General features: G+C 46.7%; 1 protein-coding gene across 1 annotated transcript; it reads left to right on the forward strand.

The window, feature by feature from the left end:
• The first annotated feature begins 16,175 nt into the window (after window positions 1-16,175).
• On the forward strand, window positions 16,176-25,357 carry LOC137375102 (pneumococcal serine-rich repeat protein-like). The gene is made up of 4 exons (XM_068041730.1): window positions 16,176-17,925; window positions 18,204-21,257; window positions 21,344-23,747; window positions 23,884-25,357. The coding sequence occupies exons 1-4, from the start codon at window positions 16,176-16,178 to the stop codon at window positions 25,355-25,357; spliced, it is 8,682 nt and encodes a 2,893-aa protein (XP_067897831.1).
• The last annotated feature ends 237 nt before the right edge of the window (window positions 25,358-25,594 follow it).

The following is a 25,594-nucleotide window of genomic DNA, read 5'->3' on the forward strand; positions in this document are numbered from 1 at the left end:
GAGGCAGAGGGTAATGGTCGAGGGTTGTTTTTCTGAGTGGAAGCCTGTGACCAGTGGTGTACCACAGGGATTGGTGCTGAGACCCTTGCTGTTTGTAGTGTACATTAATGATTTAGACGTGAATATGATAAGTAAGTTCACAGATGACACGAAGATTGGTGGTATTGTAAATATTGAGGAGGAAAGCCTTAGATTACAGGACGATATAGACCGGCTGGTAAGATGGGCGGAGCAGTGGCAAATGGAATTTAATCCTGAGAAGCGTGAGGTGATGCATTTTGGGAGGACTAACAAGGCAAGGGAATATACAATGGATGGGAGGACTCTAGGAAGTACAGAAGGTCAGAGGGACCTTTGTGTACTTGTCCATAGATCACTGAAGGCAGCAGCACAGGTAGATAAGGTGGTGAGGAAGGCATATGGGATACTTGCCTTTATTAGCCGAGGCATAGACTGTAAGAGCAGGGAGGTGATGATGGAGCTGTATAAAACACTAGTTAGCCACAGCCGGAGTACTGTGTACAGTTCTGGGCACCACACTATAGGAAGGATGTGATTGCACTGGAGAGGGTGCAGAGGAGATTCACCAGGATGTTGCCAGGGCTGGAGCATTTCAGCTATGAAGAGAGACTGAAAAGGCTAGGGTTCTTTTCCTTAGAGCAGAGAAGGCTGAGGGGGGACATGATTGAGGTATACAAAATTATGAGGGGCATTGATAGGATAGATAGGAGGAGACTTTTTCCCTTAGCGGAGGTGTCAATAACCAGGGGCATAGATTTAAGATAAGGGGCAGGAGGTTTAGGGGGATTTGAGGAAAAAAATGTTCACCCAGAAGGTGGTTGGAATCTGGAACGCACTGTCTGAAGAGGTGGTAGAGGCAGGAACCCTCACAACAGTTAAGAAGTATTTAAATGAGCACTTGAAACGCCATAGCATACAAAGCTGCGGGCCAATTGCTGGAAAATGGGACGAGAATAGTTAGGTGCTTGATGGCCAGCGCAGACATGATGGGCCGAAGGGCCTGTTTCTGTGCTATATAACTCTATGACTCGATGGAAGCAGGTTCAATTGAAGCATTCAAAAGGGAATTGGACAGTTATATGAAAAGGAAGAATGTGTAGGGTTATGGGGAGAAGGCAGAGGAATGGAACTGAGGGAATTTCTCTTTCAGAGAGCCGGTGCTAACATGATGGGCTGAATGGCCTCCTTCTGCACTGTAAGGATTGTGTTATGTGGTTTTCCAGAGCAATAGGTTGAAGAACCAACAAGGGAACGGGTTATTTTAGATCTAGTATTGTGCAATGAAAAAGGACTAATCTTGCTAAAAAGGAGCCTTGAGGAAAGAGTGTCCACAAAGAACAAAGAACAAAGAACAGTACAGCACAGGAACAGGCCATTCGGCCCTCCAAGCCTGCGCCGATCTTGATGCCTGTCTAAACTAACACCTTCTGCACTTCCGGGGACTGTATCCCTCTATTCCCATCCTATTCATGTATTTGTCAAGATGTCTCTTAAACGTCGCTATCGCACCTGCTTCCACCCCCTCCCCCGGCAACAAATTCCAGGCACTCACCACCCTCTGTGTAAAGAACTTGCCTCGCACATCCCCTCTAAACTTTGCCCCTCTCACCTTAAACCTATGTCCCCGAGGAACTGACTCTTCCACCCTGGGAAAAAGCTTCTGACTATCCACACTGTCCATGCCGCTCATAACTTTGTAAACCTCTATCATGTCGCCCCTCCACCTCCGTCGTTCCAGTGAAAACAATCCGAGTTTATCCAACCTCTCCTCATAGCTAATGCCCTCCAGACCAGGGAAGATACTGGTAAACCTCTTCTGTACCCTCTCCAAAGCCTCCACATCCTTCTGGTAGTGTGGCGACCAGAATTGCACGCAATATTCTAAGTGCGGCCTAACTAAGGTTCTGTACAGCTGCAGCATGACTTGCCAATTTTTATACTCTATGCCCCGACCGATGAAGGCAAGCATGCCGTATGCCTTCTTGACTACCTTATCCACCTGCGTTGCCACTTTCAGTGACCTGTGGACCTGTACGCCCAGATCTCTCTGCCTGTCAATACTCCTAAGGGTTCTGCCATTTACTGTATACTTCTCACCTGTATTAGACCTTCCAAAATGCATTACCTCACATTTGTCCAGATTAAACTCCATCTGCCATTTCTCCGCCCAAGTCTCCAACCGATCTATATCCTGCTGTATCCTCTGACAATCCTCATCACTATCCACAACTCCACCAACCTTTGTGTCGTCCACAAACTTACTAATCAGACCAGCTACATTTTCCTCCAAATCATTTATATATACTACAAACAGCAAAGGTCCCAGCACTGATCCCTGTGGAACACCACTAGTCAAAGCCCCCCATTCAGAAAAGCACCCTTCCACTGCTACCCTCTGTCTTCTGTGACTGTGCCAGTTCTGTATCCATCTTGCCAGCTCACCTCTGATCCCATGTGACTTCACCTTTTGTATCAGTCTGCCATGAGGGACCTTGTCAAAGGCTTTACTGAAGTCCATATAGATAACATCCACTGCCCTTCCTTCATCAATCATCTTCATCACTTCCTCAAAAAACGCAATCAAATTAGTGAGACACGACCTCCCCTTCACAAAACCATGCTGCCTTTCGCTATTAAGTCCATTTGTTTCCAAATGGGAGTAAATCCTGTCCCGAAGAATCCTCTCTAATAATTTCCCTACCATTGACCCTAAGGCTCACCGGCCTATAATTTCTTGGATTATCCTTGCTACCCTTCTTACACAAAGGAACAACATTGGCTGTTCTCCTCTGGGACCTCACCTGTAGCCAATGAGGATGCAAAGATTTCTGTCAAGGCCCCAGCAATTTCTTCCCTTGCCTCCCTCAGTATTCTGGGATAGATCCCATCAGGCCCTGGGGACTTATCTACCTTAATGCTTTGCAAGACACCCAACACCTCCTCCTTTTTGATAATGAGATGACTGAGACTATCTACACTTCCTTCCCTAGGCTCATCATCCACCAAGTCCTTCTCTTTGGTGAATACTGATGCAAAGTACTCATTTAGTACCTCGCCCATTTCCTCTGGCTCCACACATAGATTCCCTCCTCTGTCCTTGAGTGGGCCAACCCTTTCCCTGGTTACCCTCTTGCTCTTTATATACGTATAAAAAGCCTTGGGATTCTCTTTAATCCTGTTTGCCAATGACTTTTCATGACTCCTTGCTTAAGTTCCTTCCTACTGTCTTTATATTCCTCAAGGGTTTCGTCTGTTCCCAGCCTTCTAGCCCTTACGAATGCTTCCCTTTTCTTTTTAACTAGGCTCACAATATCCCTCGTTATCCAAGGTTCCTGAAACTTGCCAAACTTATCCTTCTTCCTCACAGGAACATGCCGGTCCTGGATTCTAATCAACTGACGTTTGAAAGACTCCCACATGTCAGATGTTGATTTACCCTCAAACAGCCGCCCCCAGTCTAAATTCTTAGTTCCTGCCTAATATTGTTATCATTAGCCTTCCCCCAATTTGGCACCTTCACACGAGGACTCTCCTTCTTTGGCTTCCTTGTCTCGGGAGACAATGGGTAAGCGCCTGGAGGTGGTCAGTGGTTTGTGGAGCAGCGCCTGGAGTGGCTATAAAGGCCAATTCTAGAGTGACAGGCTCTTCCACAGGTGCTACAGATAAAATTGGCTGTCGGGGCTGTTACACAGTTGGCTCTCCCCTTGCGCTTCTGTCTTTTTTCCTGCCAACTGCTAAGTCTCTTCGACTCGCCACACTTTAGCCCCGCCTTTCTGGCTGCCCGCCAGCTCTGGCGATCGCTGGCAACTGACTCCCACGACTTGTGATTAATGTCACAGGACTTCATGTCGCGTTTGCAGACGTCTTTAAAGCGGAGACATGGACGGCCGGTGGGTCTGATACCAGTGGCGAGCTCGCTGTACAATGTGTCCTTGGGGATCCTGCCATCTTCCATGCGGCTCACATGGCCAAGCCATCTGAAGCGCCGCTGACTCAGTAGTGTGTATAAGCTGGGGATGTTGCCTCGAGGACTTCTGTGTTGGAGGTACTGTCCTGCCACCTGATGCCAAGGATTCTCCGGAGGCAGCGAAGATGGAATGAATTGAGACGTCGCTCTTGGCTGACATACGTTGTCCAGGCCTCGCTGCCGTAGAACAAGGTACTGAGGACACAGGCTTGATACACTCGGACTTTTGTGTTCCGTGTCAGTGCGCCATTTTCCCACACTCTCTTGGCCAGTCTGGTCATAGCAGTGGAAACCTTTCCCATGCGCTTGTTGATTTCTGCATCGAGAGACAGGTGACTGGTGATAGTTGAGCCTAGGTAGGTGACCTCTTGAACCACTTCCAGAGCGTGGTCGCCGATATTGATGGATGGAGCATTTCTGACGTCCTGTCCCATGATGTTCGTTTTCTTGAGGCTGATGGTTAGGTCAAATTCGTTGCAGGCAGCCGCAAACCTGTCGATGAGATTCTGCAGACACTCTTCAGTGTGAGATGTTAAAGCAGCATCATCAGCAAAGAGGAGTTCCCTGATGAGGACTTTCCATACTTTGGTCTTTGCTCTAAGACGGGCAAGGTTGAACAACCTGCCCCCTGATCTTGTGTGGAGGAAAATTCCTTCTTCTGAAGACTTGAACGCATGTGAGAGCAGCAGGGAGAAGAAAATCCCAAACAGTGTGTGTGCGAGAACACAGCCCTGTTTCACGCCACTCAGGATAGGAAAGGGGTCTGATGAGGTGCTGCTATGCTGAATTGTGCCTTTCATATTGTCATGGAATGAGGTGATGATACTTAGTAGCTTTGGTGGACATCCGATCTTTGCTATTAGTCTGAAGAGGCCACGTCTGCTGACGAGGTCAAAGGCTTTGGTGAGATCAACGAAAGCAACGTAGAGGGGCCTCTGTTGTTCGCGTCATTTCTCCCGAGGACTACTCTTATCCTTATCCATAAATACCTTAAAACTTACGGAATTATGGTCATTGTTCCAGAAATGCTCCCCTACTGAAACTTCGACCACTTGGCCGGGCTCATTCCCCAATACCAGGTCCAGTACGGCCCCTTCCCTAGTTGGACTATCTACATATTGTTTCAAGAAGCCCTCCTGAATGCTCCTTACAAATTCTGCCCCATCCAAGCCCCTAGCACTAAGTGAGTCCCAGTCAATATAGGGGAAGTTAAAATCACCCAACACTACAACTCTGTTACTTTCACGTATTTCCAAAATCTGTCTACATATCTGCTCCTCTACCTCCTGCTGGCTGTTGGGAGGCCTGTAGTAAACCCCCAACATAGTGACTGCACCCTTCCTATTCCTGAGCTCCACCAATATTGCCTCACTGCATGACCCCTCTGAGGTGTCCTCCCGCAGTGCAGCTGTGATATTCTCCTTAACCAGTAATGCAACTGCCCCACCCATTTTACATCCCCCTCTATCCGCCTGAAGCTTCTAAATCCCGGAACATTTAGCTGCCAATCCTGTCCTTCCCTCAACCAAGTCTCTGTAATAGCAACAACATCATTGTTCCAAGTACTAATCCAAGCTCTAAGTTCATTTGCCTTACCTGTTATACTTCTCGCATTGAAACAAATGCACTTCAGACCACCAGTCCCACTGTGCTCCGCAACATCTCCCTGCCTGCTCTTCCTCTTAGTCTTACTGGCCTTATTTACTAGTTCCCCTTCATTTATTTCACTTGCTGTCCTACTGCTCTGGTTCCCACCCCCTGCCACACTAGTTTAAACCCTCCCGAGTGACGCTAGCAAACCTCGCAGCCAGGATATTTGTGCCCCTCCAGTTTAGATGCAACCCGTCCTTCTTGTACAGGTCCCACCTCTCCCTGTAGAGATCCCAATGATCCAGATATCTGAAACCCTCTCTCCTACACCAGCTGTTCTGCCACATGTTTAGCTGCACTATCTTCCTATTTCTAGCCTCACTGGCACATGGCACAGGGAGTAATCCCGAGATTACAACCCTAGAGGTCCTGTCTTTTAACTTTCTACCTAACTCCCTAAACTCCCCCTGCAGGACCTCAACACTCTTCCTGCCTATGTCATTGGTCCCGATGTGTACCACAACCTCTGGCTGTTCACCATCCCCCTTCAGAATGCCCCCTGCCCATTCAGAGACGTCCTTGACCCTGGCACCAGGGAGGCAACATACCATCCTGGAGTCTCTTTCACGTCCACAGAAGCGCCTATCTGTGCATAATATGATAGACTTTTACATTAAGTTTGAAATTGATATCGTTCAATCAGAGACTAGGGTCTTAAATCTAACCAAAGGAAACTGTGAAGGTATGAGGGGCAAATTGGCTATCGTGGATTGGGAAACTACATAAAAAGGTATGACATTAGACAGGCAATGATGAACATTTAAAGAACTAATACATAAGTTACAACAAATATACACTCCTTGAATGCACAAAAACCCAGCAAGGAAAGAGTCCAACTGTGGCTAATGAAAGAAATCAAGGATTGTATTGCATCAAAGGAAGAGGCTAATAAAGTTGCCAAAACAATGGTGAGCTTGAGGATTGGGAGTATTTTAGAATTCTGCAAAAGAGGATCAAGAAAAAGATTAAGAAAGGGAAAATAGAAATATAAAAATGTATTGTAAAATCTTCTATAGGTATGTAAAAAGGAAAAGATTAGCAAAGACAAATGTGGGTCCATTACAAGTGGAGTTAGGAGAATTTATAATGGGGAATAAGGAAATGGCAGAGAAACTAAACAAATACTTTGCGTATCTCTTCACAAAGAGAGAAATAATGGAGAATCAAGGGACTAGTGTAAATGAGGAACTGTGAGATATTAATATTAGTAAAAATAGTACTTGAGAAATTAATGGGACTCAAAGTAGAGAAATCCTCTGGACCTGATGATCTACATCCTGGAGTGTTGAAAGAAGTAGCTGTAGAGATAATAGATGCATTGGTGATCATCTTTCAAAATTCTATAGACTTTGAAATAGTTTCTGCAAATTGGAAGGTGGCAAATGTAACTCCGCTATTTAAGAAAGGAGGGAGTGAGAAAATGGGGAACTAAAGACCTGTTAGTCGAACATCAGTCATAGGGAAAATACTAGAATCGAAAAATAAAGGATGTGATAACAGGACACTTAGAAAATAATGGTAGGATTGGGCAGAGTCAACATGGATTTATGAAAGGGAAATCAGGTTTAAAAACCTGCTGTAGTTTTTTGAGGATGTATCTAGCAGAATAGATAAGAGGGAACTGGTGGATGTGGTTTACTTAGATTTTCAGAAAGCTTTTGATAAGGTCCCACACAAGAGGTTAGCAAACAAAATTAGAGCAAATGGGATTGGGGAGAATCTACTGGCATGGCTTGAGAACTGGTTTATGGACAGAAAACAAAGAGTATGAATAAATGGGTCATTTCAGTTTGGCAGGTTGTGCCGCGTGGCGTACCACAAGGATCAATGCTTGGGCCCCAGATATTCATAATCTATAATCAATGATTTGGATGTGGAGATTCAATATAATATTTCCAAGTTTGCAGATGACATAAAACTAGGTGGAAGTGTGAGTTGTGAGGAGGTTGCAAAAACACTTCAAGGGGTTTTGGAGAGGCTAAGCAAGTGGACAAATATTTGGCATATGGAATACAATGTGCAGAAATGTGACTATATCCACTTTGGTAGAAAAAACAGAAATACAGAGTATTTCTTCAATGGTGAGAGGCTGGGAAGTGTTGAATTTCAAAGGGACCTGGGTATCCTTGTTCATAAGTCACTGAAAGTTAACATGCAGGTACAGCAAGCAAATAAGGCAGCAAATGGTATGTTGGCCTTCATTACAAGAGGATTTGACTTTAGGAGTAAAGATGTTTTACTGCAATTATATAGAGCCTTGGTGAGACCACACCTGGAATATTGCGTGCTGTTTTGGTCTCCTTACCGAAGCAAAGACACACTTGCTATAGAGTGAGTGCAATGAAGGTTCACCAAACTAATTCCTGGAATGGAGGCATTGTCCTATGAGGAAAGATTAAATAGACTGGGCCTTTATTCTCTAGAGTTTAGAAGAATGAGAGGTGATCTCATTCAAACATACAAAATTTTTACAGGGCTCGACAGGGTTGATGCAGGAAGGAGGTTTCCCCTGGCTGGGGAGTCCAGAATAAGGGGACACAGTCTCAGAATAAGAGGCAGGCCATTTAGGACTGAGATGAGGAGGAATTTCTGCACTCAGAGGGTGGTGAATCTTTGGAATTCTCTAACCCAGAGGGTATTTCAGGCTCAGTCATTGAGTATGTTCAAGACTGAGAGGTTGCAACGGGACATTGACAGGATGCAGAGCTGGGCTGAGAAGTGGCAGATGGAGTTCAACCTGGAAAAGTGTGAAGTGATTCATTTTGGAAGGTCGAATTTGAATGCGGATTACAGGCTTAAAGACAGGATTCTTGGTAGTGTGGAGGAACAGAGGGATCTTGGGGTCCATGTCCATAGATCGCTCAAAGTTGCCACCCAAGTTGATAGGGCTGTTAAGAAGGCGTATGGTGTGTTGGCTTTCATTAACAGGGGGATTGAGTTTAAGAGCCGCGAGGTTATGCTGCAGCTCTACAAGGCCCTGGTTCGACCACACTTGGAATATTGTGTTCAGTTCTGGTCGCCTCATTATAGGAAGGATGTGGAAGCTTTAGAGAGGGTGCAGAGGAGATTTACCAGGATGCTGCCTGGACTGGAGGGCATGTCTTACGAAGAAAGATTGAGGGTGCTCGGGCTTTTCTCATTGGAACGAAGAAGGATGAGAGGTGACTTGATAGAGGGGTACAAGATGATGAGAGGCATAGATCGAGTGGATAGTCAGAGACTTTTTCCCAGGGTGGAAAGGGCTATCACCAGGGGTCATAATTTTAAGGTGATTGGAGGAAGGTTTCGGGGAGATGTCAGAGGTAGGTTCTTTACACAGAGAGTGGTGGGTGCGTGGAATGCACTGCCAGCGGTGGTAGTAGAAGCAGATACATTAGGGACATTTAAGCGACTCTTGGATAGGTACATGGATGATAGTAGAATGAAGGGTATGTAGGTAGTTTGATCTCAGAGTAGGTTAAAGGTTCAGCACAACATCGTGGGCCGAAGGGCCTGTACTGTGCTGTACTGTTCTATGTTCTATGTTCTAATAGATTTCTACATATTAAAAACATCAGGGGATACAGGGATAGTGCAGGAAAATAGTGTTGAAGTAGAAGATCAGTCAAGATCTCATTGAATGGTGGAGTGGGCTCGAAGGGCTGAATGGCCTACTCCTGCTCCTATTTCTTATGTTCTTATGTGATGCAGCGCTTCCAACAGAAGGAGGGACAGGATGCAGCTGTGCCTGCCCGTGAAGTTCCACTACGAGAGCAGCTGGCCACACTGAGAAGGGCCCAACTGCATCAGAAAATTCACTGGACTGGAATCAGCTACCTCCAGATATCCGAGCGCATTGTCAGTGAAGGGTTGAAGGTGATTTAGAGCTTTGGATCAGAAATTGGCTAGCTGAAAGAAGACAGAGGGTGGTGGTTGATGGCAAATGTTCATCCTGGAGTTTAGTTACTAGTGGTGTACCGCAAGGATCTGTTTTGGGGCCATTGCTGTTTGTCATTTTTATAAATGACCTGGAAGAGGGTGTAGAAGGGTGGGTTAGTAAATTTGCAGATGACACTAAGGTCGGTGGAGTTGTGGATAGTGCCGAAGGATGTTGTAGGGTACAGAGAGACATAGATAGGCTGCAGAGCTGGGCTGAGAGATGGCAAATGGAGTTTAATGCGGAAAAGTGTGAGGTGATTCACTTTGGAAGGAGTAACAGGAATGCAGAGTACTGGGCTAATGGGAAGATTCTTGTTAGTGTAGATGAGCAGAGAGATCTTGGTGTCCAGGTGCATAAATCCCTGAAGGTTGCTAACCAGGTTAATAGGGCTGTCAAGAAGGCATATGGTGTGTTAGCTTTTATTAGTAGGGGGGTCGAGTTTCGGAGCCACGAGGTCATGCTGCAGCTGTACAAGACTCTGGTGAGACCACACCTGGAGTATTGCGTGCAGTTCTGGTCACCGCATTATAGAAAGGATGTGGAAGCTATGGAAAGGGTGCAGAGGAGATTTACTAGGATGTTGCCTGGTATGGAGGGAAGGTCTTACGAGGAAAGGCTGAGGGACTTGAGGTTGTTTTCGTTGGAGAGAAGGAGGAGGAGAGGTGACTTAATAGAGACATATAAGATAATCAGAGGGTTAGATAGGGTGGATAGTGAGAGTCTTTTTCCTCGGATGGTGATGGCAAACACGAGGGGACATAGCTTCAAGTTGAGGGGTGATAGATATAGGACAGATGTGAGAGGTAGTTTCTTTACTCAGAGTAGTAAGGGCGTGGAACGCCCTGCCTGCAGCAGTAGTAGATTCGCCAACTTTAAGGGCATTTAAGTGGACATTGGATAGACACATGGATGAAAATGGAATAGTGTAGGTCAGATGGTTTCACAGCTCGGCGCAACATCGAGGGCCGAAGGGCCTGTACTGCGCTGTAATGTTCTAAAAAAAGTCTATGGCTCTCGGTACAGGCCATCACTGACTTATGGAACCTGCTACAGGACGAGTTATGACCTATGGGATCTGGTGGTCATACTATGTCTGGGGCCTTGAAAATCACCGTGGCGTTTAACTTTTAGACTTTAACAGACCAGCCTTCATCAACAGGAAGGGCTTCCATTCAATCAATGTTCAACTGGTCTGCGACCACTGAAAGTGTTTCCTGCAAGTGTATGCCCGCTTCCCAAGAGGCAGCCACGAAGCCCACATACTTTGACAGTCCTAAGTGTGTGTTGCAGCTATGAGGAGAGGTTGGATAAACTCGGATTGTTTTCACTGGAACGACAGAGGTGGAGGGGCGACATGATAGAGGTTTACAAAGTTGTGAGCAGCATGGAAAGAGTGGATAGTCAGAAGCTTTTTCCCAGGGTGGATGAGTCAGTTACTGGGGGACATAGGTTTAAGGTGAGAGGGGCAAAGTTTAGAGGGGATGTTCGAGGCAAGTTCTTTACACAGAGGGTGGTGAGTGCCTGGAACTTGCTGCCTGGGGAGGTGGTGGAAGCAGATACGATAGTGATGTTTAAGAGACATCTTGACAAATATATGAATAGGAAGGGAATAGAGGGATATGGGCCCCGGAAGTGAAGAAGCTGTTAGTTTAGGCAGGCATCAAGATCGGCGCAGTCTTGGAGGGCCGAATGGCCTGTTCCTGTGCTGTACTGTTCTTTGTTCTTTGTTCTTTGACAGGTGGAAAGGGGTGTGGGTGGTTCCCACTGTTCACCTCCCAACTGACCGCAATCGTGTTTTGTCAAAATGTTGCAGGAGCTCCTGAACGTCTTTTGGGTCAAATAAACAGACAAATTACCGGTTTTCTCATAGGTTAAGAAAGGATAACTATTTTTCCACTATTCACGAAATGGTTGCAGCCTCACCCACACACACATTCACTCACACCACACACATACATAAGAATAGATAGATAGATAGATAGATAGATAGATAGATAGATAGATAGATAGATAGATAGATAGATAGACAGACAGACAGACAGACAGATAGAGAGAAATGGGTAAGTAGTTTAAAGTTCAAAATGAGGTGTGTTTGTGGTTTACAGTAAACCTGTTGAATCTTCTCAGGAGGACAGTCTTGTTTAAAGGTGCAGGCCTGGGCATTTGTAGTCTTGAACTTGTTGAGGTGTTGTAGCGTTCCAGTGGATACAACACAGCACAGAGCTAGTGGTGTGGATTTTATTATCTTCACAGATGACGAGTCTTAAAGTCACTTTGTGATGTCTCTGCTGTAATGATTGTTCAGTTATTGTTTAGCAGGGTTCTTCTTGTTTGGCTAGATCTCTTACACAGCCTCTGACTGGACTGTTTTTTCAGGTGTTCTCTTGATCTCCCCTCTCTCTCCAGAGGGTTACCTTTTTCAGGAAAAAATCCTTCACATTAGAGTTTCTGTCAGGAGACACATGGCCCTCTCCCCTAGTGTGACCACACAATGAACCAGGAAATGGAAACCATGGTATCTATTGATGTCTGAATGGAGACCATTCTGTTAACATGGTGCTACTTCACTCATATTCATTTTGGTTTGGGCTGTGAGTCAGTCTGTCTCCATAATCCTTTGTTAGTTCATTCATGTTGATAAGAGCCATCGATATGCAATGCTACTCTTCTGGGGTTTCTCCCCAGGGCTATTTCAGATGAGGTTAATGAGTCCAGCTGTGCAAACAAGTTTATTGATTTCCAGTACAGGAGGGGGTGATGTGTCTGCTGCTCCATTTTGACTGGGATACAAGTGTTCATGTTCTTGTGGTTTTAAACATAGAAAATAGGAGCAGGAGTAGGCCATTCGGCCCTTCAAACCTGCTCCGCCATTCATTATGATCATGGCTGATCATCCAACTCAGTAACCTGTTCCCGCTTTCACCCCATACCCTTTGATCCCTTTCGCCCCAAGAGCTATATCTAACTCCTTCTTGAAAACATACAATGTTTTGGCCTCAACTGCTTTCTATGGTAGTGAATTCCAAAGGTTCACCACTCTCTGGGTGAAGAAATTTCTCCTCATCTCAGTCCTGAAAGGTTTATCCCGTATCCTTAGACTATGACCCCTGGATCTGGACTCCCCCACCATCGGGAACATCCTTCCTGCATCTACCCTGTCAAGTGCTGTTAGAATTTTATAGGTTTCTATGAGATCCCCCCCTCACTCTTCTGAACTCCAGTGAATATAATCCTAACCGACTCAATCTCTCCTCATACGTCAGTCCCACCATCCCAGGAATCAGTCTGGTAAACCTTCGCTGCACTCCCTCTATAGCAAGAACATCCTTCCTCAGATAAAGAGATCAAAACTGCACACAATATTCCAGGTGTGGACTCACCAAGGCCCTGTATAATTGCAGCAAGACATCCCTGCTCCTGTACTCGAATCCTCTCGCTATGAAGGCCATTTGCCTTTTTTACCGCCTGTTGCACCTGCATGCTTACCTTCAGCGACTGGTGTACGAGAACACCCAGGTCTCGCTGCGTATCCCACTCTCTCAGTTTATAGCCGTTCAGATAATAATTTGCCTTCCTGTTTTTGCTACCAAAGTGGATAACCTCACATTTATCCACATTATACTGCATCTGCCATGCATTAGCCCACTCACTCAACTTGTCCAAATCACCCTGAAGCCTCTCTGCATCTTCCTCACAACTCACCCTCCCACCCAGTTTTGTGTCATTTGCAAATTTGGAGATATTACATTTAGTTCCCTCATCTAAATCATTAATATATATTGTGAATAGCTGGTGTCCTAGCACCGATCCCTGTGGTACCCCACTAGTCACTGCCTGCCATTCGGAAAAAGACCCATTTATCCCTACTCTTTGTTTCCTGTCTGCCAACCAATTTTCTACCCATCGCAATACACTACCCCCAATCCCAAGCGCTTTAATTTTACACGCTAATCTCTTATGTGGGACTTTGTCTAAAGCCTTCTGAGAGTCCAAATAAACCATATCCACTGGCTCCCCCTCATCAACTCTACTGGTTACATCCTCGAAGAATTCTAGTAGATTTGTCAAGCATGATTTCCCTTTCATAAATGCATGCTGACTCCGCCCGATTTTACCACTATTCTCTAAGTGCTCTGCTATAAAATCTTTGATAATGGACTCTAGAATTTTCCCCACTACCAATTTCAGGCTGACTGGTCTATAATTCCCTGCTTTCTCTCTACCTCCCTTTTTAAATAGTGGGGTTACATTAGCTACCCTCCAATCTGTAGGAACTGTTCCAGAGTCTATAGAATCTTGGAAGATGACCACCAATGCATCCACTATTTCTAGGGCCACTTCCTTAAGTACTCTGGGATGTAGACCATCAGGCCCTGGGAATTTATCGGCCTTCAATCCCATCAATTTCCCCAACACCATTTCTCTACTAATACTGATTTCCTTCAGTTCCTCTCTCTCACTAAACCCTGTGCTCCCCAACATTTCTGATATGATATTTGTGTCGTCCTTTGTGAAGACAGAACCAAAGTATGCATTTAGTTGGTCAGCCATTTCTTTGTTCCTCATAATAAATTCCCCAGTTTCTGACTGTAAGGGACCTACATTTGTCATCACCAATCTTTTTTTCTTCACATACCTATAGAAACTTTTACAGGCATTAAAACAGTTGTTTCACAATTGACTTTTTAATTCATAATTCTTCCATTTCATTATTTATTTCATCATGGCTCCTTCCGTGCATGACAGGTGCCATAGCTTTTCTGCCCCCCATTGGATTTGCCTCACACTGCAGCACAAGAGAGGAACAACACTTGCCAAGACTCCACACGAGTGACCATCGAGCAAGACATTGGGCTGCTGGAGATGAAAGTCCATTGCCTGGATTGATTCAATGGAGCCCTGCAGTTTGCCCCAGCGACAGCCTCGTGCATTGTTGTGGTCTGCTCTGCTCTGCACTGCAGACAGGGGAGGCCTTGCATGATTGAACGACACTCCTCCACCAACGAGGAGGATGCGAAGGAAGGAGATGAGCAAGCAGCACTGGATGTTGAAGCTCTTGCACCAGAGGCCAGGCAGATTGAGCGATGGGCCAAGTAGGTAAGAGACAATCTCTTACTTGCCAGATTCCAGCCACCATGATGTCATCTCAGTGTGAAAACAGTAACGACTCACCTCAATGCTTGCAGTCTGTTGCCTCCTTTCCATTTGCGTTCTGTGCCAAGCGCCCAGCTGGACCACGTGCAATGCTCCATGGGAGATGCTAATCAAATGAGGGGTGTGTTTGCATTGGCATCCACTAAGGGGAAAGGGTGAAGTCAGCAGCTCACAATTAATGCATGATAGAATAATAACTTTTACACAATGAAGGTTAATTTCAAAAACAAAAGAACTTCATATGAGAAAACAAATTTCAAACACCTGTGAACCTCTGCGCGTCTCTAGTGTTTTTCTTTATACATTTACGAGTGCTTCTACAAGGTGCAACCCCTGCACTAGCAACTGGACTGAGGCAGGCTGCTGGTCAGGCTGCCCCTTGGCCTGGGATGACTTCAGCGGCTGATCTCTACTTGTGGCCGGCCTGGGTCCCCACAAGTTCAAGTGCTCCCTCAGCTGTGGAGAAAGGCCTCCGTCAGTCCAGGATGTCTCCCTGCTGTTATGGACCCTCTTGTCCTGCAAGTGGAAAGCAGGAGAGAGTAATATTTCATAGCGAGATCAACATGACAGTTCTGCTCATGTCAGCCCCTCATCCGCTACTGGGGTATCCCATATTGCTCATCGTCCTGACCGCTCTCGGGGGAGTTAATGGGGGTGAGCTGTGAAAGAAGGTGGGCTGTGACCGAGATGCATCAGAACATAAGAAATAGAAGCAGCAGTAGGTCATTCGGCCCCTCAAGCCTGCTCTGCCATTTAATAAAATCATGGCTGATTGGAGCCTTAACTCCACTTTCCAGCCATGTATCTGTCAGGATGAGGTGCTGCTTAACCCCCATTGTCAGAGCCTTTGGAATACTTCCCTCCCCATGTCCCACTTCCTCCTGCATAAACACATGCAATCCCAAAAAAAGGAGAGAGGTGTGGAGCAGTCACCTTGGCAGAACGAAGGAGCTTGTTGACCATCTTGCGGCACTGGACCCATGTTCAGGGGTAACCCCATTGCTGCTGACCTCATCGGCCATTTCTGACCAGGCTTGCTTGGTCAATTGGGAGGATCTCTTCTTGCCATCGCTGGAGAAGAGAATCTCCCACCTTTCCCTTGCAGCCTGGAGGAGAATCTCGAGGGAGGTATCACTGAAACGTGGGGCCACCTGGTTTCTTCCTTCAGCCATGGTTGCTGCAGGCTTGGGTTCATCTCCTGGCCTAGCGGGCAGCAGAAGGGGTCCTCGGGCAGCAGAGGGTACTCAGGAAGGCACTTTTACACCCGGCAGAAGCGAATGCAGAAATAAAAACAGAAAGTGCTGGAAAAACTCAGCAGGTCAGGCAGCATCTGTGGAGAGTGAAGCAGAGTTAACATTTCAGGAGGTCTGGCAGGCCATGAGCACCTGCTCCAGAGTCATCTGACACCATATTCAGCTTCTCGCATCCCGCACTGCCATGTGATTGGACAGGCCACGCGCCTCCATGATGATAATTGGCTGCCTGCCAGGCGATTGCGGTGGGGTGGCCACGCATGTGATGAGCGGGAAAAGCACCCACTTCCGAGTCCGCTCCCAGTGTAACTCTGCAAACATCACCCAGTGTAACCAAGCCAGGAACGGCCAGAGTAACTGTGCAAAAAGATTCCAGTGTAACAGTGCAAATAATGCCCAGTGCAATTGTGTAAACAATGCCAAGTGTAACCAAGCTAGGAACAGCCAGAGTAACTCTGCAAACAGCTCCTCGAGTAACAGTGCAAACAGCTCACCGAGTAACAGTGTAAACAGCTCCCTGTGTAACTCTGCAAACAGATCCCAGCATAACAGTGTAAACAACACCCAGTGTAACAGTGTAAACAACTCCCAGTGTAACTCTGCAAACAGATCCCAGCGTAACAGTGTAAACAACTCCCAGCGTAACAGTGTAAACAACTCCCAGTTTCACTCTGCAAACAGATCCCAGAGTAACAGTGGAAACAACGGCCAGTGTAACAATGCAAACACCTCCCAGCGTAACAGTGTAAACAACAACCAGTGTAACTCTGCAAACAGCTCCCAGTGTAACGGTGCAAACAGCTCCCTGTGTAACTCTGCAAACAGATCCCAGAGTAACAGTGTAAACAACTGCCAGTGTAACAATGCAAACACCTCCCAGCGTAACTGTGTAAACAACAACCAGTGTAACTCTGCAAACAGCTCCCAGTGTAACGGTGCAAACAGCTCCCAGTGTAACAGTGTAAACAGCTCCCAGAGTAACTGTGCAAACAGCTCCCAGTGCAACAGTACAAACAGCTCCCAGAGAATCAGTGTAAACTGCTCCCAGTGTAACTCTGCAAACAATGCCCAGTGTAACCAAGCAAGGAACGGCCAGAGTAATTGTGCAAACAGCTCCCAGTGTAACAATGCAAACGCCTCCCAGTGTAACAGTGTAAACAACTCCCAGTGTAACTCTGCAAACAGCTCCCTGAGTAACAGTGCAAACAGCTCCCTGTGTAACTCTGCAAACAATGCCCAGTGTAACCAAGCAAGGAACGGCCAGAGTAATTGTGCAAGGAGCTCCCAGTGTAACAATGCAAACACCTCCCAGCATAACAGTGTAAACAACACCCAGTGTAACAGTGTAAACAACTCCCAGTGTAACTCTGCAAACAGCTCCCTGAGTAACAGTGCAAACAGCTCCCTGTGTAACTCTGCAAACAATGCCCAGTGTAACCAAGCAAGGAACGGCCAGAGTAATTGTGCAAGGAGCTCCCAGTGTAACAATGCAAACACCTCCCAGCATAACAGTGTAAACAACACCCAGTGTAACAGTGTAAACAACTCCCAGTGTAACTCTGCAAACAGCTCGCAGAGTAACAATGCAAACACCTCCCAGTGTAACAGTGTAAACAACTCCCAGTGTAACTTTGCAAACAGCTCCCTGAGTAACAATGCAAACACCGCCAAGCGTAAAAGTGTAAACAACTCCCAGTGTAACTCTGCAAACAATGCCCAGTGTAACCAAGCAAGGAACGGCCAAAGTAATTGTGCAAGCAGCTCGCAGTGTAACAATGCAAATACCTCCCAGCATAACAGTGTGAAAACCTCCCAGTGTAACTGTGCAAACCGCTCCCAGAGTAACAGTGTAAACAGCTCCCAGAGTAACTGTGTAAACAGCTACCAGAGTAACAGTGCAAGCAGCTCCCAGAGTAACAGTGCAAACAGCTCCCAGTGCAATAGTGCAAACAGCTCCCAGAGTAACTGCAAACAATGCCCAGTGTTACTGTACAAACAGTTCCCAGTGTAACAGTGTAAACAGCTCCCAGAGGAACAGTGTAAACTGCTCCCAGGGTAACTCTGCAAACAATGCCCAGTGTAACCAAGCAAGGAACAGCCAGAGTAATTGTGCAAGGAGCTCCCAGTGTAACAATGCAAACACCTCCCAGCATAACAGTGTAAACAACACCCAGTGTAACAGTGTAAACAACTCCCAGTGTAACTCTGCAAACAGCTCGCAGAGTAACTGTGTAAACAGCTACCAGAGTAACAGTGCAAGCAGCTCCCAGAGTAACAGTGCAAACAGCTCCCAGTGCAATAGTGCAAACAGCTCCCAGAGTAACTGCAAACAATGCCCAGTGTTACTGTACAAACAGTTCCCAGTGTAACAGTGTAAACAGCTCCCAGAGGAACAGTGTAAACTGCTCCCAGGGTAACTCTGCAAACAATGCCCAGTGTAACCAAGCAAGGAACAGCCAGAGTAATTGTGCAAGGAGCTCCCAGTGTAACAATGCAAACACCTCCCAGCATAACAGTGTAAACAACACCCAGTGTAACAGTGTAAACAACTCCCAGTGTAACTCTGCAAACAGCTCGCAGAGTAACAATGCAAACACCTCCCAGTGTAACAGTGTAAACAACTCCCAGTGTAACTCTGCAAACAGCTCCCTGAGTAATAATGCAAACACCGCCAAGCGTAAAAGTGTAAACAACTCCCAGTGTAACTCTGCAAACAATGCCCAGTGTAACCAAGCAAGGAACGGCCAAAGTAATTGTGCAAGCAGCTCGCAGTGTAACAATGCAAATACCTCCCAGCATAACAGTGTGAAAACCTCCCAGTGTAACTGTGCAAACCGCTCCCAGAGTAACAGTGTAAACAGCTCCCAGAGTAACTGTGTAAACAGCTACCAGAGTAACAGTGCAAGCAGCTCCCGGTGTAACAGTGGAAACAGTTCCCAGTGCAACAGGGCAAACAGCTCCCTGTGTAACTCTGCAAACAGATCCCAGAGTAACAGTGCAAACAGCTCCCAATGTAACAGTGCAAACAGCTCCCAGTGTAACAGTGTGAACAGCTCCCAGCGTAACTCTGCAAACATTGCCCAGTGTAACCAAGGAAAGAACGGCCAGAGTAAATGTCCACTCAGATTCCAGTGTAACAGTGTAAACAGCTCCCAGTGTAACTCTGCAAACATTGCCCAATGTAACGAAGGAAAGAACGGCCAGAGTAAATGTCCAAACAGATTCCAGTGTAACAGCGCAAACAGCTCCAAGTGCAACAGTGCAAACAGCTCCAAGAGTAACTGTGCAAACAGCTCCCAGAGGAACAGTGTAAACTGCTCCCAGTGTAACTCTGCAAACATTGCCCAGTGTAACCAAGCAAGGAACGGCCAGAGTAATTGTGCAAACAGCTCCCAGTGCAACAGGGCAAACAGCTCCCAGAGTAACTGTGCAAACAGCTCCCAGAGTAACTCTGCAAACAGATCCCAGCGTAACAGTGTAAACAACAACCAGTGTAACTCTGCAAACAGCTCCCAGTGTAACGGTGCAAACAGCTCCCAGTGTAACTCTGCAAACAGCTCCCAGTGCAACAGTACAAACAGCTCCCAGAGGATCAGTGTAAACTGCTCCCAGTGTAACTCTGCAAACAATGCCCAGTGTAACCAAGCAAGGAACGGCCAGAGTAATTGTGCAAGCAGCTCCCAGTGTAACAATGCAAACACCTCCCAGCATAACAGTGTAAACAACACCCAGTGTAACAGTGTAAACAACTCCCAGTGTAACTGTGCAAACAGCTCCCTGAGTAACAATGCTAACAGCTCCCAGAGTAACTGTGCAAACACCGCCAAGCGTAAAAGTGTAAACAACTCCCAGTGTAACTCTGCAAACAGCTCCCAGTGTAACAATGCAAACAGCTCACAGAGTAACAGTGCAAACAGCTCCCAGTGTAACTGTGTAAACAGCTCCCAGAGTAACAGTGCAAACAGCTCCCAGAGTATCTGTGCAAACACCTTCCAGAGTAACAGTGCAAACAGCTCCCAGTGTAACTGTGTAAACAGCTCACAGTGTAACAATGCAAACAGCTCCCAGTGTAACAGTGTAAACAAGTCCCAGTGTAACTCTGCAAACAGCACCCAGAGTAACAGTGTAAACAGCTCCCAGTGTAACTGTGCAAACAGCTCCCAGTGTAACAGTGTAAACAAGTCCCAGTGTAACAATGCAAACAGCTCCCAGAGTAACAATGCAAACAGCTCCCAGAGTAACAGTGCAAACAGCTCCCAGTGTAACTCTGCAAACATCTTCCAGCGTAACAGTATAAACAACTCCCAGAGTAACATTGCAAACATTTCCCAGTGCAACTGTGTAAACAGCTCACAGTGTAACAATGCAAACAGCTCACAGAGTAACAGTGCAAACAGCTCCCAGAGTAACTGTGTAAAAAGCTCCCAGTGTAACAATGCAAACAGCTCCCAGTGTAACAATGCAAACATCTCCCAGCGTAACAGTGTAAACAACTCCCAGTGTAACACTGCAAACAGCTCCCAGTGCAACAGTACAAACAGCTCCCAGAGTAACTGTGCAAACAGCTCCCAGAGTAACAGTGTAAACAGCTCCCAGTGTAACTCTGCAAACAGCTCCCAGAGTAACAGTGTAAACAGCTCCCAGTGTAACAGTGCAAACAATGCCAAGTGTAACCAAGCAAAGAACAGCCAGAGTAATTGTGCAAACAGCACCCAGTGTAACAATGCAAACAGCTCCCAGTGTAACAGTGAAAACAGCTCCCAGAGTAACGGTGCAAACAGCTCCCAGAGTAACAGTGCAAACACCTCCCCGTGTAACTCTGCAAACAGATCCCAGAGTAACCGTGCAAACATCTCCCAGTGTAACAGTACAAAGGGCTCCCAGAGTAACAGTGCAAACAGCTCCCAGTGTCACTCTGCAAACAGCTCCCAGTGTAACAGTGCAAACACCTCCCACCGTAACAGTGTAAACAACTCCCAGTGTCTCTCTGCAAACAGCTCCCAGTGTAGCTTTGAAAACAATACCCAGTGTAACCAAGCAAGGAACGGCCAGAGTAATTGTGCAAACAGCTCCAAGAGTAACAGTGCAAACGCCTCCCAGAGTAACAGTGCAAACAAAACCCAGAGTAACAGTGCAAACAGCTCCCAGTGTATCAGTGCAAACAGCTCCCAGGGTAACAGTGCAAACAGCTCCCAGAGCAACAGTGCAAACAGCTCACAGAGTAACAGTGCAAACACCTTCCAGAGTAACAATGCAAACAGCTCCAGGTGTAACAGTGCAAACAGCTCCCAGTGTAACTGTGCAAACAGCTCCCAGAGTATCTGTGCAAACAACTCCCAGAGTAACAGTGCAAACACCTCCCAGTGTAACTGCAAACAGCTCCCAGTGTAACTGCAAACAGCTCCCAGTGTAACAGTGTAAACAGCTCCCAGAATAACAGTGCAAACAGCTCCCAGTGTATCAGTGCAAACAGCTCACAGAGTAACAGTGCAAACAGCTCACAGAGTAACAGTGTAAACAGCTCCCAGTGTAATAGTGTAAACAGCTCCCAGAATAACAGTGCAAACAGCGCCCAGAGTATCTGTGCAAACACCTCCCAGAGAAAGAGTGCAAACAGCTCCCAGAGTAACAATGTAAACAGCTCCCAGAGGAACAGTGCCAACAGCTCCCAGTCTAACAGTGTAAACAACTCCCAGTGTAACTCTTCAAACAGCACCCAGAGTAACAGTGCAAACAGCTCCCAGAGGAACAGTGCCAACAGCTCCCAGTCTAACAGTGTAAACAACTCCCAGTGTAACTCTTCAAACAGCACCCAGAGTAACAGTGCAAACAGCTCCCAGTGTATCAGTGCAAACAGCTCACAGAGTAACAGTGCAAACAGCTCACAGAGTAACAGTGCAAACAGCTCCCAGTGTAACTGTGTAAACAGCTCCCAGAGTAACAGTGTGAACAGCTCCCAGAGTAACAGTGCAAACAGCTCCCAGTGTAACAGTGCAAACCACTCCCAATGTAACTCTGCAAACAGCACCCAGCGTAACAGTGCAAACAGCTCCCAGTGTATCAGTGCAAACAGCTCCCAGAGTAACGGTGCAAACAGCTCCCAGAGTAACAGTGCAAACAGCTCCCAGAGTAACAGTGCAAACAGCTCCCAGAGTAACAGTGCAAACACCTCCCCGTGTAACTCTGCAAACAGATCCCAGAGTAACCGTGCAAACATCTCCCAGTGTAACTCTGCAAACAGCTCCCAGAGTAACAGTGTAAACAGCTCCCAGTGTAACAGTGCAAACAATGCCAAGTGTAACCAAGCAAAGAACAGCCAGAGTAATTGTGCAAACAGCACCCAGTGTAACAATGCAAACAGCTCCCAGTGTAACAGTGAAAACAGCTCCCAGAGTAACGGTGCAAACAGCTCCCAGAGTAACCGTGCAAACACCTCCCCGTGTAACTCTGCAAACAGATCCCAGAGTAACCGTGCAAACATCTCCCAGTGTAACAGTACAAAAGGCTCCCAGAGTAACAGTGCAAACAGCTCCCAGTGTCACTCTGCAAACAGCTCCCAGTGTAACAGTGCAAACACCTCCCACCGTAACAGTGTAAACAACTCCCAGTGTCTCTCTGCAAACAGCTCCCAGTGTAGCTTTGAAAACAATACCCAGTGTAACCAAGCAAGGAACGGCCAGAGTAATTGTGCAAACAGCTCCAAGAGTAACAGTGCAAACGCCTCCCAGAGTAACAGTGCAAACAAAACCCAGAGTAACAGTGCAAACAGCTCCCAGTGTATCAGTGCAAACAGCTCCCAGGGTAACAGTGCAAACAGCTCCCAGAGCAACAGTGCAAACAGCTCACAGAGTAACAGTGCAAACACCTTCCAGAGTAACAATGCAAACAGCTCCAGGTGTAACAGTGCAAACAGCTCCCAGTGTAACTCTGCAAACAGATCCCAGAGTAACCGTGCAAACATCTCCCAGTGTAACTCTGCAAACAGCTCCCAGAGTAACAGTGTAAACAGCTCCCAGTGTAACAGTGCAAACAATACCAAGTGTAACCAAGCAAAGAACAGCCAGAGTAATTGTGCAAACAGCACCCAGTGTAACAATGTAAACAGCTCCCAGTGTAACAGTGAAAACAGCTCCCAGAGTAACGGTGCAAACAGCTCCCAGAGTAACAGTGCAAACACCTCCCCGTGTAACTCTGCAAACAGATCCCAGAGTAACCGTGCAAACATCTCCCAGTGTAACAGTACAAAAGGCTCCCAGAGTAACAGTGCAAACAGCTCCCAGTGTCACTCTGCAAACAGCTCCCAGTGTAACAGTGCAAACACCTCCCACCGTAACAGTGTAAACAACTCCCAGTGTCTCTCTGCAAACAGCTCCCAGTGTAGCTTTGAAAACAATACCCAGTGTAACCAAGCAAGGAACGGCCAGAGTAATTGTGCAAACAGCTCCAAGAGTAACAGTGCAAACGCCTCCCAGAGTAACAGTGCAAACAAAACCCAGAGTAACAGTGCAAACAGCTCCCAGTGTATCAGTGCAAACAGCTCCCAGGGTAACAGTGCAAACAGCTCCCAGAGCAACAGTGCAAACAGCTCACAGAGTAACAGTGCAAACACCTTCCAGAGTAACAATGCAAACAGCTCCAGGTGTAACAGTGCAAACAGCTCCCAGTGTAACTGTGCAAACAGCTCCCAGAGTATCTGTGCAAACACCTCCCAGAGTAACAGTGCAAACACCTCCCAGAGTAACAGTGCAAACACCTCCCAGTGTAACTGCAAACAGCTCCCAGTGTAACAGTGTAAACAGCTCCCAGAATAACAGTGCAAACAGCTCCCAGTGTATCAGTGCAAACAGCTCACAGAGTAACAGTGCAAACAGCTCACAGAGTAACAGTGTAAACAGCTCCCAGTGTAACTGTGTAAACAGCTCCCAGTGTAATAGTGTAAACAGCTCCCAGAATAACAGTGCAAACAGCGCCCAGAGTATCTGTGCAAACACCTCCCAGAGAAAGAGTGCAAACAGCTCCCAGAGTAACAATGTAAACAGCTCCCAGAGGAACAGTGCCAACAGCTCCCAGTCTAACAGTGTAAAGAACTCCCAGTGTAACTCTTCAAACAGCACCCAGAGTAACAGTGCAAACAGCTCCCAGAGGAACAGTGCCAACAGCTCCCAGTCTAACAGTGTAAACAACTCCCAGTGTAACTCTTCAAACAGCACCCAGAGTAACAGTGCAAACAGCTCCCAGTGTATCAGTGCAAACAGCTCACAGAGTAACAGTGCAAACAGCTCACAGAGTAACAGTGCAAACAGCTCCCAGTGTAACTGTGTAAACAGCTCCCAGAGTAACAGTGTGAACAGCTCCCAGAGTAACAGTGCAAACAGCTCCCAGTGTAACAGTGTAAACAACTCCCAGTGTAACTCTGCAAACAGCACCCAGCGTAACAGTGCAAACAGCTCCCAGTGTATCAGTGCAAACAGCTCCCTGAGTAACGGTGCAAACAGCTCCCAGAGTAACAGTGCAAACAGCTCCCAGAGTAACAGTGCAAACACCTCCCCGTGTAACTCTGCAAACAGATCCCAGAGTAACCGTGCAAACATCTCCCAGTGCAACTCTGCAAACAGCTCCCAGAGTAACAGTGTAAACAGCTCCCAGTGTAACAGTGCAAACAATGCCAAGTGTAACCAAGCAAAGAACAGCCAGAGTAATTGTGCAAACAGCACCCAGTGTAACAATGTAAACAGCTCCCAGTGTAACAGTGAAAACAGCTCCCAGAGTAACGGTGCAAACAGCTCCCAGAGTAACAGTGCAAACACCTCCCCGTGTAACTCTGCAAACAGATCCCAGAGTAACCGTGCAAACATCTCCCAGTGTAACAGTACAAAAGGCTCCCAGAGTAACAGTGCAAACAGCTCCCAGTGTCACTCTGCAAACAGCTCCCAGTGTAACAGTGCAAACACCTCCCACCGTAACAGTGTAAACAACTCCCAGTGTCTCTCTGCAAACAGCTCCCAGTGTAGCTTTGAAAACAATACCCAGTGTAACCAAGCAAGGAACGGCCAGAGTAATTGTGCAAACAGCTCCAAGAGTAACAGTGCAAACGCCTCCCAGAGTAACAGTGCAAACAAAACCCAGAGTAACAGTGCAAACAGCTCCCAGTGTATCAGTGCAAACAGCTCCCAGGGTAACAGTGCAAACAGCTCCCAGAGCAACAGTGCAAACAGCTCACAGAGTAACAGTGCAAACACCTTCCAGAGTAACAATGCAAACAGCTCCAGGTGTAACAGTGCAAACAGCTCCCAGTGTAACTGTGCAAACAGCTCCCAGAGTATCTGTGCAAACACCTCCCAGAGTAACAGTGCAAACACCTCCCAGTGTAACTGCAAACAGCTCCCAGTGTAACAGTGTAAACAGCTCCCAGAATAACAGTGCAAACAGCTCCCAGTGTATCAGTGCAAACAGCTCACAGAGTAACAGTGCAAACAGCTCACAGAGTAACAGTGTAAACAGCTCCCAGTGTAACTGTGTAAACAGCTCCCAGTGTAATAGTGTAAACAGCTCCCAGAATAACAGTGCAAACAGCGCCCAGAGTATCTGTGCAAACACCTCCCAGAGAAAGAGTGCAAACAGCTCCCAGAG

The sequence above is a fragment of the Heterodontus francisci genome, chromosome 11 (assembly GCF_036365525.1).
Source record: "Heterodontus francisci isolate sHetFra1 chromosome 11, sHetFra1.hap1, whole genome shotgun sequence".
NCBI lineage: Eukaryota > Metazoa > Chordata > Chondrichthyes > Heterodontiformes > Heterodontidae > Heterodontus > Heterodontus francisci.

Coding starts and splice junctions, on each gene's coding strand:
- LOC137375102 (XM_068041730.1), top strand. CDS start 16,176: ATGATGATAATTGGCTGCCTGCCAGGCGATTGCGGTGGGGTGGCCACG. Junction 21,258..21,343: donor CAGTGCAAACAGCTCCCAGT/GTAACTGTGCAA, acceptor AACTGCAAACAG/CTCCCAGTGTAACTGCAAAC. Junction 23,748..23,883: donor AACTGCAAACAGCTCCCAGT/GTAACAGTGTAA, acceptor CTGTGTAAACAG/CTCCCAGTGTAATAGTGTAA.